Genomic DNA, 14,686 nt, shown 5'->3' with positions numbered 1-14,686 from the left:
CCTTTAAAGTTAGTTATAGACTTCTTTTTATGTCAAAGTAGTTGATTTTGATGGACAAGCAAATTAGAGTTCCAGTTGGTTTTCTAACTTAAGATTGCTTTTCTATTTCTTATTTGAGATATAAATAAAGCCCTCCAGCTATGTAATTTTCAAGTTAAATTAAATATAAATCTGAGTTTAGATGAAATCCATGTCTTGATCTTCTTGGGAGGACCATAGGAACTACTTAGTATCTTCTTCAATTTGCAGCATTGTTCTTCAAGCACCAAGAGCAATTCAACAACCACAGCAACCCTAATACATTTCCAAGTAAGTGAACATCATCCCCAACCCAATCCATAGCCTTCCCTCTTCATCCCCCATCCATCACACCCTTCTCTTTTATTTTCTTGAATTTTCTTGAATTTTGCTACTTTTCTTGAGACCCAAATTTCAAGGTCAGATTTATACCAACCTAGCCATTAGATCTGTCCCAAACTTTAGAAGCCTTACCACCCCTGATGCAGAATTGAAGACATATTTAAGAAAGAAGAAGCCCATTGGGTAAGGCCCATCAAAGGTCTAAAGCTATCACCCAAATCAACCCATGACTTTCATGGGCTAAGGTTGTTTTAGTGGGTTAAAGTTGGCTCACATATTCATGGTCTACACCTAAACCCAAGCCTAGTTCTTTAAAAGTCAATAAAAGGAGTTGTGCTTTGAAAATAAAAGAACACATTATCAAAGGAGTTTTCCTTTGTCAAGAGTTAGGTAGTGGTTGAGTTATTAATAGGTAGGTGGTGTTAGCTAGTCGTTGAATGTTACCATTAATGTTTACGTCTCTTTAGAATGCTATCTAAAGAGACTTATGTAAGAGGTGAAAAAACAACTCATCAATTGAAATCAAATTGCTTTGTTAGCATTCCTTCTTTATGGAGACTCTTCCTTGTGTTTGATCAAGGTAGGTTGGTGTTCGACCCAATTGCTCCACCTTGCGGTGTGAAGCCTGGGTGTTACATTGTTATTTTCAATTCCCTCATATTGTCCCTTCAATTTCTTCATCATGGTTCTGCCCCTGTTTTAAAAATCTATTCAGCCCGTATTGTCATGCTATTATCCTTATAATACCCCTCTAATTTCAGCCCTCTTTCACATATAAATTTTGTTTCATCTTAAGTCAATCAAATATGAACTTAATTCCCTGTGAAAGGTCCTATTTGGCAACTGCTTTGATCAATCAAATACAATACTACATTATTTGGTATCAGAGCCATGACAGGGAGTGAAACTTTTGGATTGGATCCTGATCTTATGGCAGCAATGATGGGGATGTTGCAACAATTGAGCAAACAAATCACTGCAAGCCACAAGCAAGTGGAAGAGAGGTTCTCAGCAATGGAGGCTAGAGTTGTTGCCTCTCCTCATGCTCCACACCCTCCACTTGGTGAAGAATCCCAACCAACTCACTTTTTAGCCAACTTTCCTACCCGGATGAATACAAGGAGGGGGGCCCAAAGGACTCCAGTTGTGCTACCAACCCTCGAAGAGCACATAGGGAGTTATTTCACTAAAGAACAACCTGCATTCAATAAGCATGTTGGTGACTCTCAAAAAGTAAAGCTTGAACACCAGGAGTTCATTCACACAAACCATAACACAAGGCTAGTATTGGCACTTGTTATGAGAGAAGTTACCCCTCAACCTAAGGTGACATTCCCTCCACTTATCAAAGAGTTACTTTTTGATTTTCTTAAGGTGGTTCCTGATGAGTTGCCTAATGAGCTACCTCTTATGCGCGATATTCTGCATGCCACTGATTTGGTATCGGGTTCGGTGTTACCAAACCTACCAGCCTATCACCTCAACCTAGTAGAGCACAATGAATTCAAACGACAGGTGGATGAATCGCTACATAAAGGATTCATTCAAGAGAGCTTAAGTCCATGTGTTGTACCGACATTACTCACTCCAAAGAAGGACGGCTCATGGCGTAAGTGTGTGGACAATCGAGCAATCAATAAAATTACAATCGAATATAGGTTTCCTATACCGGCTTGATGCCATGTTAGAAATGATGTCCGGGCCTAAGATCTTTTCTAAATTGGGCCTCAGAAGTGGTTATCATCATATTCGTATTAGGCCTAGAGACGAATGGAAGACTGTCTTCAAAACCAAAGGAGGGACTATTTAAATGGAAAGTCAAGCTTTTTGGTCTAACAAATGCACCCAACGCCTTCATGAGGACAGAGGGTTATGACACAGGGGGTTGAAGTTGATCCAAAGAAGATAGAAAGCATCATCGACTAGCCTAGCCCAAGGACAATCATCGAAGTTCGTAATTTCCATCAACTTGCATCGTCTTACAGGAGAGTCCTTTGGAACTTCAGTGCAGTCATGGCACCTATTACCAAATGTTTAAAGCAAGGCAAGGGCAAGTTCAAATGGAAGAATCGTCCAGGACATGATGGCACTTGGATTCATGATGAAAATCTCAAAAAACTCGATCTCGATATGAGCATTACATATCATTTATCCATTCGTCAAAGACAAATGTTTTCAAGCCGGGGAGAGTTGATGCAGAATTGAAGACATATTTAAGAAAGAAGAAGCCCATTGGGTAAGGCCCATCAAAGGTCTAAAGCTATCACCCAAATCAACCCATGACTTTCATGGGCTAGGGCTGTTTTAGTGGGTTAAAGTTAGCCCATATGTTCATGGTCTAAACCTAAGCCCAAGCCTAGTTCTTGAAAAGTCAATAAAAGGAGTTTTGCTTTGAAAATAAAAGAAAACATTATCAAAGGAGTTTTCTTTTGTCAAGAGTTAGGTAGTAGTTGAATTATTAATAGGTAGGTGGTGTTAGCTAGTCGTTGGACGTTACCATTAATGTTTATGTCTCTTTAGAATGCTATATAAAGAGACTTATGTAAGAGGTGAAGAGACAACTCATCAATTGAAATCAAATTGCTTTGTTAGCATTCCTTTTCTATGGAGACTCCTTGTGTTTGATCAAGGTAGATTGGTGTTCGATCCAATCACTCCACCTTGCGGTGTGAAGCCCGAGTATTACATTGTTATTTTTAATTCCCTTATATTGTCCCTTCAATTTCTTCATCATGGTTCCTCCCTGTTTTGAAGGTCTATTCAGCCCGTATTATCATGCTATTATTCTTATAATACCACTCTAGTTTCAGCCCTCTTTCACATCTAAATTCTGTTTCATCCTAAGTCTATCAAATCTGAACTTGATTCCCTGTGAAAAGTCATATTTGGCTATTGTTTTGATCAATCAAATACAGTAGCACTACATTAACCCTCCAAAAAAAAAAACCCTAGGGACCTTAGATCCCAAGTTAACCCCATTCTAACCATCTGATTTCAAGATATAATTAATTTCTTGATTTTTTGTCCTTACCGTGACCCTAAAAACAAGAACCTTAATATCTTTCAATTTAGCCATCCAAACCCCCCCCCTCAAACTCGCGGAATCATCTTCCCATATTAATACCAATATTCCCTCCAAGTTTCAGCCCATTCTGAACAAAGCTCCCATCTCAACGAATTTATCCTATATCCCTTAATGGGATAGGTTTTCATATCTTTTGAAATAGTTGACCAACCCTAACCATTCAAAATTCCACCCCACCTTGGGTATCTTTTGGATAATAAAATCCATAATTTTTTCAACCCTATTTTATTTTGTTAAGGCCCCAAATTTCCTAATCCCTCCCATACCCTATGCCCTATTCTACTCAATTTCCTTCCCTTGAAGGTTCCCATAACAAAGAAAAATTCCCAGCAATTATTTGTTATGTAATCTGGTTCAATAAAAGAGAATCCTAAGTGAAACCAAACGTTAGGGTTTAATATCTACTCTCCAAACCCTAGTACCTGGGTTACATTACTCTGGGAGAATAAGTGAAGAAAGACATGCATAGTCTACATCTTGAATCAAGTATGACCTTGAATATAGCTGCTTGGAGAGGAAAAAATCCATTTAGCCAAGCCCTTCTAGTTGGGATAACTCTTGGGTTCAATCTAATTTGGAGGAATGTACTATCAAATCATTAATTCATGGACTAAGAACAAGAGTTTGAGCCCCAGAGGGAACACTGCAACCATTGAAGAGAACGTTTCCAAGAACAAAAATATATTTGGCCAGACAGAATGAGTAACTTTTTTCTTTTTCTTTCATTTTTTTCCCCTTTTCCTTTGGTTTTCTTATGGGGTTTGCAAAGAATCACGAAGAAGGGTACAACTTTTAGTGGATTGAAATCATTACATATCCCTCATCTGATTCCTCATGAGAATACGTATTGTAACAATCCCACATTTCAACGGTCACATTTCCACAGATAATGACAGACACCAACTGCAAATTTAGACTTGTATTTCATCCTTTTCCGAACGTTGATCTATGAATGTGGGAAAATAAAAAGAAAGTATTCCTAGAGTAATTATTTCTTGGTCCTTCACTACAGACTGTCTTTTCATAAGTAAAAGGGGGGGGGGGGGACTTGCCATAATTGATGATTATTACTTCCTCTTTCATTCTTTCTTCCTAGTTGAACATTAGTATCAACAGTTTTGCAAAAGATACTGTTTCCCCCCTCACCTCACCTCAAGTTTAATTAATAGGCAAAAGAGGGAAGCAGTTCAAAAGTAAAGAGAAATAAGAGAAAACCAAAAGACGCACATAGTGGGGAAACCATCCCATAACATTATCTACCATGGACACCCCCTAATGTAGCATGATAGCATGTGCATGGTTCCAGTTAGAAGACATATTAATGTATCTATAAGAAAACTTTCATACAAAAACATAATTGTCATAAACAGAAAAGAAGTTATCCCATGTCAAAGCCTAAGTAACAATTTCACAGTCCAGTACTGAGGTGCGACATACATAAGTAACAATTTATTTCGAAAAGAAATCTACTTAAGCTCATCTCATGTGATATAGCAATGGGTCTGCAGGTTCTCAGGAGGGTAAATAATGCAGGCATCTTATCCACCAATTCACAGAGAAGCTCTTTGCTAGCTCACCCATGATCCCTAGATCACAATGAAGCAACCTTACCACTGAGCTGAAAAGCTGCACCCTCCCATGCAATGTTATGTAATAATATACGGTATATATTACTTTACAGTTTTAAAATCAAGAGTCAGGTTGAAAAGCATAATAGGGGAAATTACTGGAGACTTACAGCTCTATTTTGGTTAGCTAGTCCACTGATAAGGACATCTGTTGGGACACCTTCAATGGTACAGTAAGCCTGAAGAAACCAGAAAAGACAGCTCGTATAAATAGAAGATAACTGGTAAATTATAACCATAAAAGAAAAGATAAAGAACCCAAACCTCGAGACGGTTATAAGCATTTACACGAAATGATGCTCTAAAAGCCACACCAATCTGCAAGATGAGAAAAAATTCTATGCCAGTCACCTCTTTTGCATTCTGACTTATTCAAATGATTTCTTTATATCATCTTAAATAAAAGCAGAACCCGACACAGAAGGAGAATTGAAATAACTGACCTCTATTGCCTCTTTAACTGCCTCAACCGACCAGTGAAGAGGGAAAATCTTTCTCTGCATACCAGCATAACCTTCATTCTTATGAAAATTGAGAAATCCGGATCCTTTTGTTCCTTCATTGCAGATTGGCTCTGGACATGACTTAGACAACACAGTAAGTGGAAACAGTTGCTCATCATGAATGTTTCTCAACTCGACTGGTGTTGTCTCCTCATTGATATGCATTGGTGGTAGAGAATGGAAAGCAACATCAGATGCCGTGGCATGTCCATGATCATGTAACGTATGAATGTCCACCCCATAGAACTCTTTTGAAGGTAAATTCATAGATAATGTTACATGGTCCACAGTACCACTGTTTCTCAAGCATCTTGGTTCTTGCATATGTATTCCACTCACCGAACTATCATTTGTTCCTGCAACAGAATTATGAAAGTTGAACAAGCAAGTGGAGTACAAAACATAGATGTCAAGGCAGTGCCTAGAGTCCAGGTGCTATGGCAGCGCGTAGGCATCCAGGTGTCACCTTGGTCAACCCCCACCCCAACCCCCCCCACCACCACAAAAAAAAGCCCTTTCTCACCTAGGTCCCATGACAACTTATGGTACGAAAAGAAGAAAAATGAGAGCAGTTAAAGACTTTAGTCAGTAAACACACATGATAGATCACGGAATAGTCACCATCACCATAAAAGAAAGTAAATGGGAAATGCCCACAATTGGCTACCCATTACTCTTCAGAGAACACCCGCTATTACCTTAAAATCACATAGTCCAAAGTTGGAAAGGATGCTCCAGTAGTAACAATACAAAACCGACCATTCACATACAACCACAATTTAGAAAACCAACCAGCAAGAACAGCTTAGACAAGGAAACGATACGAAGGTAAAATCCAAAAGAGAACAACCCAACGCAAAGAACTCTGAATGGCGATCCCGAGTATAACTAGGAAAAGCATAAAAGTGCACTTAATTTCACTTGCCAATGACGCCAGCTACACTTGTCACAGATGCCAACTTCACTTGCTTGTATAATGTTGCATTTGGAGAACAACTAAGAAACTTCAACAAATATCAATAAACACACTTAATTTCCCTGTTTCTGTGAGTTTAACTTTAAACGTAATTTGACCAGCGCAGACTACGTCCAACACTAACTGCTTTCACTGTGAGCCCAGTGACAGCAATACACACTAAGCTTCACAGCTTATCAAAGACTAACATGCAACTCAATTGAATTTGGAAAATTCACATAGCACTGAATCCATGTGAGGAAGAAACTGCCCTTCAATCAGTAAAAATAATATTTAAGGATTATCAATTATACCTGAAACCGTAGGATTCTGCTTCGATCGACGAGATCGCCGCTTCTTCTTCTTCTCCTTATCACCTTCCTCTGTCCTCTCAACTATAATCTGCTGCTGCTCAGCCATTCCTCTCATAAGTAACCCAAAGAACTTGACGATCACCAACAAGATCGATAAACCCCCTCCCAAAAGAAGAACGAAAAAACAAACAAAAATTAAAAACTTCAGAAACCTAATTCTGAGTAGAACTAGGGATCTCTTCCTTCCCAAAAAAAATTCGGAAGAGCCCACTGAAGTGACTGAAATACTACGAAATGAAAAAATTCAAAAACGAACAGAGGAAGAAGATATAAGATTTTATAAAGAGATTAGAGAAAGTAAACGAAGAAGAAAATGAAACAACTTAATCTGGCGGTGGTGAAGACGACGTTTTTATCAGTGGTCGGCGAGACAACAGCGCCGACTCTCGATGCTTTGTCTCCCTTTTTCTTTCTTTTTCCCTCCTTTTCTTTTTCTTTTCTACTTTTCCACTTTTCCTTCCCTTTTCTCACCAAATCAAAAATATCAAATATAGAAACGTGGGTCCCACTCCTTCTCTAAATCTAGATCTAGATATCTCCGTTATCTACCGTTGGATTGTAATCGTTTTATATTCTAAATGTAGTCCCTCACCGTAGGCCACGTTGGGTAGGAATGGTCGGTGCATGTATCATATATAGTCGATGGATATGATGACACGTGTCCATCTTTCTATTACTTTTGTATTTCTTGCGTGCGCTGGATTGCGGAAAGCTAAAGAATATACTTGATTCCTGCACTCATAGATACCTTTTTGCCGTCTATGGTAAAAGGTGTAGTTTGTTGGTGGATGGTAATTAGTCAGAGACTCAAAATTAGACACCATACAAGTGGCATCTTCTTGTGGGACCCATTAACAAGATCTAGATTGTGTCCCCTGAAGGTGTTGAATCATGCTAGGTGTGTTGCATCTTAATTGGTGCTATCTAGCTGGTCAGCATTAGGATTTCATGTTTCATCATGTCTTTCGGTTGTTCAAATCAACATGTGAAAGATTTCATCCACTTATAAGAACAAAAAATGAAGCCGAGTTGGATTGAAACACACATCCTTGAACTGATATCCCTGCAACTCTGGTTGCAATCTCTGTTCTACAGCAGGGGCGTGCTGATTCGTTCTCTTTGTCCCCTCTTGTTGATGAGATTCTCTCTTTGTGTGGCCCTCCCCTCCGTGTTTCATTCTCGTGGATTTCGCGATCATGTAATCTGATTGCTGATGCTTTGGCCCGTGGTGGCCGCGTGGTTCCGGTGTGTTTGGCCTGTGAGCTCTCCCTGGCTCCTGGATTTGTTATCCCAGGAGTTGGGCGTATGTAACCGTTCTGCTTTTGAATAAAGTGCGGTTTACCAAAAAAAAAATATCCCTGCAACTCTATTTGTTCATACTTCTTCAAATTCTATCTTCAGATCAACGGTCGTTGTTTTTCACCTAATCTTCCGAAGATTCTAATAGTTCTCAATAGTTGTTTTTCTAGTTTGTGTGGTAGACAATATTCACATATCTTAAAAAAAAAAAAAACTATTGTAATTGTAAAGCTCTCTTTCTACATTATTTCCATATGATACGGGAGGTTTTATACCCGACCGGTTTCGGACCCGGGTGGGGCTAAACCAGAACGCTTAGTCGGGACCTTTACCGACTAACTAAGGAAGAGTGTCACTCATGCTGGACCTATATGGCAACAATGCCCTGGATAGAAAGTCAACTACAAGGATGATTGAGCAGGACCAGCAACAAGGGAGCGTAGTCTATGGAGAAATAACGGCTATCGTCAAGAAAACCTGCCCAATCCGGAAAAAGTAACACATATACACTATTTAAGCGAGGACTCACCCCTCCGGTAAGCATCCGATACATTTTGAACATAACACTGTGTAGCTCTTGCACGAGATATGAATCTATTCACTGTCTGACTTAGCCATCGAAAGCGACTGCTCGGCATATACGAGACAGCCCGTGTCTAAACTTTCTTGCAGGACTCATCATCTCTGGAACTCGGAGGGGCTTGGTCGGCATCTAAATAGTAACTGAGACGCATCACCAACTTCGTCATATTATTGTTTATTACTCTTACTAATCATATGTTGTGTGGTATCACAAAGAGAGTTGGAAATGACAATGAAGAACTCGAAGGACTTGCTTGCAATGTTTTGTCTCCATTTGACTATGGAGATACCCTAAGGAGTGATATACATTGTAAACCCAGCAAAATATCCAATAAGCTTGTATTTTCTTCTTTTTCCTTTATACCTTTTGTCCTATAATCGTCCTAAATATCCAATAAGCTTGTATTTCTTCTTTTTCCCTTATCCCTTTTGTCCTATAACCCTCCTACTTCTTCTCTACCTCACATTTAAACTTTCGACTTTCTAACCCATACCTCTGGTTCACTGTCCTTCCTCTACAAACCAACCCAGCAGCCATTTATTGGCCAACTTCTAGCTCCTATCCTTGCTTTGGCATTGTCAAGTCTTCTCTCTCTAAGCAATGGAAATCCCAAAACTCCTTGGATACTTTCCTCCTTGATTGTGGTATTTTCGTATTTAATTTTCCTAGCCCGATGCTAAGAACCATGCTCTTGAAGGACCTCCCTATTTTGTTGGTAAGTCTCTCATTTTCCTTCATTAATAGGATTGCTCTACTCCTCTCCACAAGGTGAACTTCAAACATTACTCTCTTGTAGATCAACCTGCGTAGCCTCTCCCTTGAGTTTTGGAACTGAGACTCCCTAAGTCGTATTGGTTATGGTTTGGGAAGGCTTTATTTATTGAATCTAAAACTTTCAAAATGGAAAGGCTTTCATTTGCTCAACACTGTGTTGAACTATCTACCGCAAAGTTGCCCCTTCCTTCATCAACATAGAAGCCAATGATGGTAGCTGCTTTGATAAAAATAAAAAGGTTGTATACAAAATGATTTCCTCTCGCCATGCCTGGTATTGGACACGACACCCCTTGACTGCAAATATGGTTCTAGGGATTATATACCCCCTACCCTTGCCCTTGAAGTCCTGAAGTCCACCATTGATATCCTATTAGCTATCTTGGATGCCATTCTACTGCCCAATTATGTCACAACATCTCCTTAAAGCATCTCCTACAGTATTTCTTTCCTTCCAAAGATAACTGTATTTCTTTCCTTCCAAAGAAAAAAGCAAATTATTATAAAGATGGAAAAAAAAAACCACTTCTTTGTTTTCAAATCCTGCAATGTATTAGCTAAGAAGCTTTTGCACAAATGTAGGACTAAGTGATGGGCCAAGTGGCCCGTTTTCAGTCCTAGTAGCCCTACAATCTAGATTCTTTTGGTCCATTTGCATGATATGAAGATTATGCCAAACTGTGTCTACCTTGTCGCACAGATCACAAACAGGGTTCATCTCTAACCATTGGGATAAGATAGACTTAACCGTAACCTTGCATTCACAAGACGCCAAAATAAAGTTTTAAATCTAAGGTGTATTGGTAGCATCCAAAAAAATTTCCACCATGCAGTAGAATAATCCCTTGGGTATCTTTGTTTCAACAATGCTCGTCTTGCCAATTTGGCAGAGAACTCGCCATTTGATGCAATTAACAATACCCAACAATCATTTGTAGTAGAAATTGAAAGTTCAGAAGAGATAGATTGGAAGTTTTTGAGGCTTGAGAGATATTCTCTGTTCATCTGGACACTTCTAAACATCTCAGCCATAGTCATTTCTGGAAACTATATATTAGTTTCAAGTTCAATTGTCAAAATGCTTAATGAGTTCTTTCGCCAAGGGTCAAACAATAATGGGGTATCTCTTCCATTTCTATCCTCCCTATTTACCATTAGTTCAAGTAATGGATGATGCTGCAAATGCCTTTCCAGGGCTAGGACCTATATTTTTTTCTTACTCTTGGATCAAAGAAGCTTTTCGTATGAAAATATTTTGCTTTGAAAGTAACAATCCACTGAGTAGATGGTTCATTAATCAAACGTCATCCCTGTTTGAACATAAGTGAAGAATTGACATCCTCCATTCTATTGAAGCCCAGGCCTCCAAACTGTTTCGAATGGTATCATATATCCCAAGGGATAAGAGTAAGTTGTTTGATTTGATTAGGCTTACCAAGCCAAAATGTTTGGCAAGAGTGAGTCCAACTGTTTACATAAGGATCTATGGAATATGAAGCATTGCATGTGAAACAGAGAAGGGTTGTAGTGTAGATTTGATAAGAACATCTCAATTAAGAGACGCCACCCTTGTTAAAGGAGGGCTTGATTGTGTTTTCTACTTTCCTAAACCCTAATCCTCATACGTAGCTAGAGAGATCGACAAACTTTGTCCCAACTAATTTTTTTTCCCAACTACCAACAGTTGAGTTTGAGTTTGAGTTTCCTATGTTATCATTACAGAACCTAGAGGCAATTGAGTCTAATTTAGAGCAAACCTATTTTGAGAATAGCAAACAAATTCATGTAGTAAGTTGGAGCTGAAGCAATGATAGATTTGACTGGAACTCTATGACCTGCATAGCTCAAACAATTAGCTTTCAAAGGAGATAATCTAAATGAAAGTTTATGAATGAGGAAAAGAAAAATCACATACTCGATATGTTGATAGAAACAGAGAAGTTCCATGAATTAAACTCAAATTCATATTATTGATGCAGGCCAAACACCAATACAAGAAGAGGGCTATGAAGGATGGCCAGTGCAAGATTCTGATAATATCACTCATATAAACACAATACACTTATCTACTTTGTTGTGTGCAAGGGTATATAACAAACTTCTAAAAAGCACATGACTGAGTGTGGGGATCGTTGAAAGCAGATGAATTCAATATATGGGCGCTAGGTGAATGACAAAAGGTGGAAGTTTGGAGGTAGTACTGGAAGCAATCAAACAAGGTATTATTATGACATTTACACTTCACTTTACTCTTAAGGAAATATGGTGCAACCAGGATGAAGCTCTACGCATGCTCCCCAAACCAAGCCGACCTTGGCCAATAACTTTAAAACTACTTTTGATCAACATCTTGACAAACAACGCAAAAGCATATTTCTGTAATTTTAAATCCCCACCACTCTTATCTAGCTTTACGAACTTAGCTCTTTTGGCTGCAATTAGAATAAACAACAGTACAACTCTTATTTGTGAGAAGAAACATGTCTCACGTAACTATCCTTAAGTAATATATCTTTTTGTTATTATGAAAAAAAAAAAGAGACAAGACTTAATCTCGACTCGAATTCTTAAGGCTAATTAAATACTTCCCTAGTATCTTTTTCTTATACCCAAAAATCCAAAAGAAAAGATGTTGCATGTTTGGAATAGCATCATCTTATTTACTACTGATTTGTTAAAAGTTAAAGAATTGGTAATGGGTTGTCGACATACTTTCGGCATGATTCAATGTGTTTTTGCACGAATTGTATTTTCTGTGGAAGTCTAGAAATGATTTTAGGTTTAATAAAGTTAAATCTCAACGTATGAAGTTAGTTAATTACATTTTTTTATTGGGCCAATGAGACTCAAAGACAGATGAATCATATACCTAAAGTCCCTACGAAAGTACCTTACACCAACCACAATACCATTTTAATTGGTCAAATCTGACCAACACCATTTTAGTGATAGTTGGAGAAAAAAGAAAGGCGCTAAAACAAGGGAGATACGTTTTTCACATTGTAAATAGAAGTGTTTGCAACTTTGCATCTACATTAAAGATGACAAGATTGGTTTTGCTTAGTACTTGGATAGATTGACTATAACCGTCTATCATGGTGTACAACAAGAGAAAATTGGGACTTCAACTCCAACTAGTCATCTCTGATTTGTCCAAATGGGAAAAGTTAATACTGAAGCCTACTCATCCATGGCATTTGTATTTTCTTGTTGGATGTAACTGTATTACAAATTATAAAAAACACAATAATGGAATTACAATACAATTGAAAAAATACAATTGAAAAATGAACATCCTTATCCAATCTGGAGAGCTTGAAGTTGTAATCAAACGAACCACCGACGAACAAGGTTGAGTCACACCTAGAGTGTTGTCTTTAAGATAATTGATGCACCTTACTACTAAGGGTTCTTCGCTCCACCACCTCCAAGATAAAACAACCTTCAACTATAAGATGAGGCAGTTTTTCTAGTCCCTTCAATGAGCCAAAAGCTGCAGCACAACACTTAGACAAACTCAAAGGGTAAAGAAGACGATATTCGCCTCTGTCATTAACTGATTAACAACTACAGACTTAAAGATCATCATCAATCGTATCTAAAGAAACTTTGATATTCCAAAGATTGAAAACCCTCAATCCACTCATAAGGCAGTCAAAAGTCCGTTCTCGACAGGAAGAAGTCAGAAACAAAATCTCCATTAAATGAAATTGAAAGAATATAAAAAAAAAAAAAGAAGAAGCAACACACTAGAAAGCGAGAACTCCACGAAACAACGCCGAATTTTAAGAGCAACAACACGGCCATGGTGAACGCCATTCATGCCGCTCGACGGACGAGGAAGACCAAAGAAAAGTTTTAGATTCGAGAACCAGAAGCTTCAACAGTCAACACGATCTAGAAAGCATCTTGAAGTTCTTCTTCCCTAAGCCAAAACCCTCTCTCTCACTCCCTCTCTCTCGCTTTCTCCTTCAGTTTGTCTTGGTCTTCCCCATTAATCCTCCCTTGATGCTTTTCTAATCAGTTAGAAACTATTCCCTTCGCAATTTTGCATAGATCTTCATCTGGATGGTTATTCGTCGAAGTGTGGTTTTCTTTTCTTGTGGAATGGGAATGAGATTCATTGAGTTTCAATCAAGGGTATAAGTTTGTAAATTTGAAATCTTAAGACCCTTGAATATAAAATAAAAAGATTAAAATTGCAATTATAATTTATCTTTTTAACATAGATCGTTAGATCGAAATGGCATACATGGTACAATCTTGACCATTGCACCAGAAGGGTATTTTGGTCATCAAAATCATGATTTGTCCTTAATTAATCATTTATAGAAAACTCAGGGGAGCCATATGCAAAGGAGAAATTTTTTTTCAGACTAAAAGTGACATGAACCAAACTTTAAGGGGTTCAAAGTGAAAATTACTCTAAAATCAAAGTATAAAAGGAAAAATAATAATTATCCCCAAGGAATGAGATCTCGTTGAGATTCGCTGATTCGCCAACTGGCTAAATCTCGCCGATATACCTGGGCTGAATGCATCCAGAGTTGCTCGCCGGGCCTTTGGTATTGTCTACCCTGTTCTCATTAGGTTTCAACTTTCAACTTAATAAAACATTTGTAGGTGAAGAACGTGAGGTGTTGTTGTATGCTGCTAGTCTGCTACTTATGTTTCTTTCTTTCTTCTTCTTCTTCTCCTTCAACAATCGGGATAGCAGCGGCTAGCACTGCCTCTGCTACTTTTGTTTCTTTCTTCTTCTTCTTCTCCTTCAACGATCGGGATAGCAGCGGCGGTGCTCTATTTCTTTCTCTTTTTCTTTCTTTCTTTCTTCTTCTTCTCCTTCAACGATCGGAATAGCAGCGGCAAATTTCGTTTGATTCGCTGGAAAATCGTCGATTTTCCAGCTGATATGGAGAGTTTATGATCTGACCGGGTTCATACCTGGTCCGACCCTCGACCCGGCCGAGACGGAGAAAACCGACCGCTCCCGAGCGAACCGGAGCCGGAAGATGGCTTGGTGAAGAAGAAAGATTATTCTGCAAAGCGTGCCCTAATCTTACTTATGGATTAGGGTAATCACCCTGATGACAGCAGACTCAAACTGACGGCTGCGGATAATCATCAT

The 14,686-nt window shown here is 38.6% G+C and overlaps 1 protein-coding gene across 1 annotated transcript in view; it reads right to left on the bottom strand.

Moving 5' to 3' along the window:
- Positions 1-7,328, bottom strand: part of LOC149016025 (Ribonuclease II/R family protein) — a 31,386-nt gene extending 24,058 nt beyond the window's left edge. Inside the window, exons 1-4 of the mRNA XM_089157120.1 lie at positions 6,846-7,328; positions 5,517-5,932; positions 5,338-5,391; positions 5,184-5,252 (exon numbers count right to left, since the gene is read on the bottom strand). Coding sequence (XP_089013246.1) covers positions 5,184-5,252; positions 5,338-5,391; positions 5,517-5,932; positions 6,846-6,960 — 654 coding nt within the window. The 5' untranslated portion in view covers positions 6,961-7,328. The remainder of the gene's footprint in view (positions 1-5,183; positions 5,253-5,337; positions 5,392-5,516; positions 5,933-6,845) is intronic.
- Between the last annotated feature and the right edge of the window lie 7,358 nt (positions 7,329-14,686).

Source organism: Hakea prostrata, chromosome 5, assembly GCF_041222555.1.
Source record: "Hakea prostrata isolate BN-2017 chromosome 5, UWA_Hpros_2, whole genome shotgun sequence".
Lineage (NCBI taxonomy): Eukaryota > Viridiplantae > Streptophyta > Magnoliopsida > Proteales > Proteaceae > Hakea > Hakea prostrata.
The sequence above is the reverse complement of the archived record's forward strand: the minus strand, read 5'-3'. Positions and strand labels throughout refer to the sequence as shown.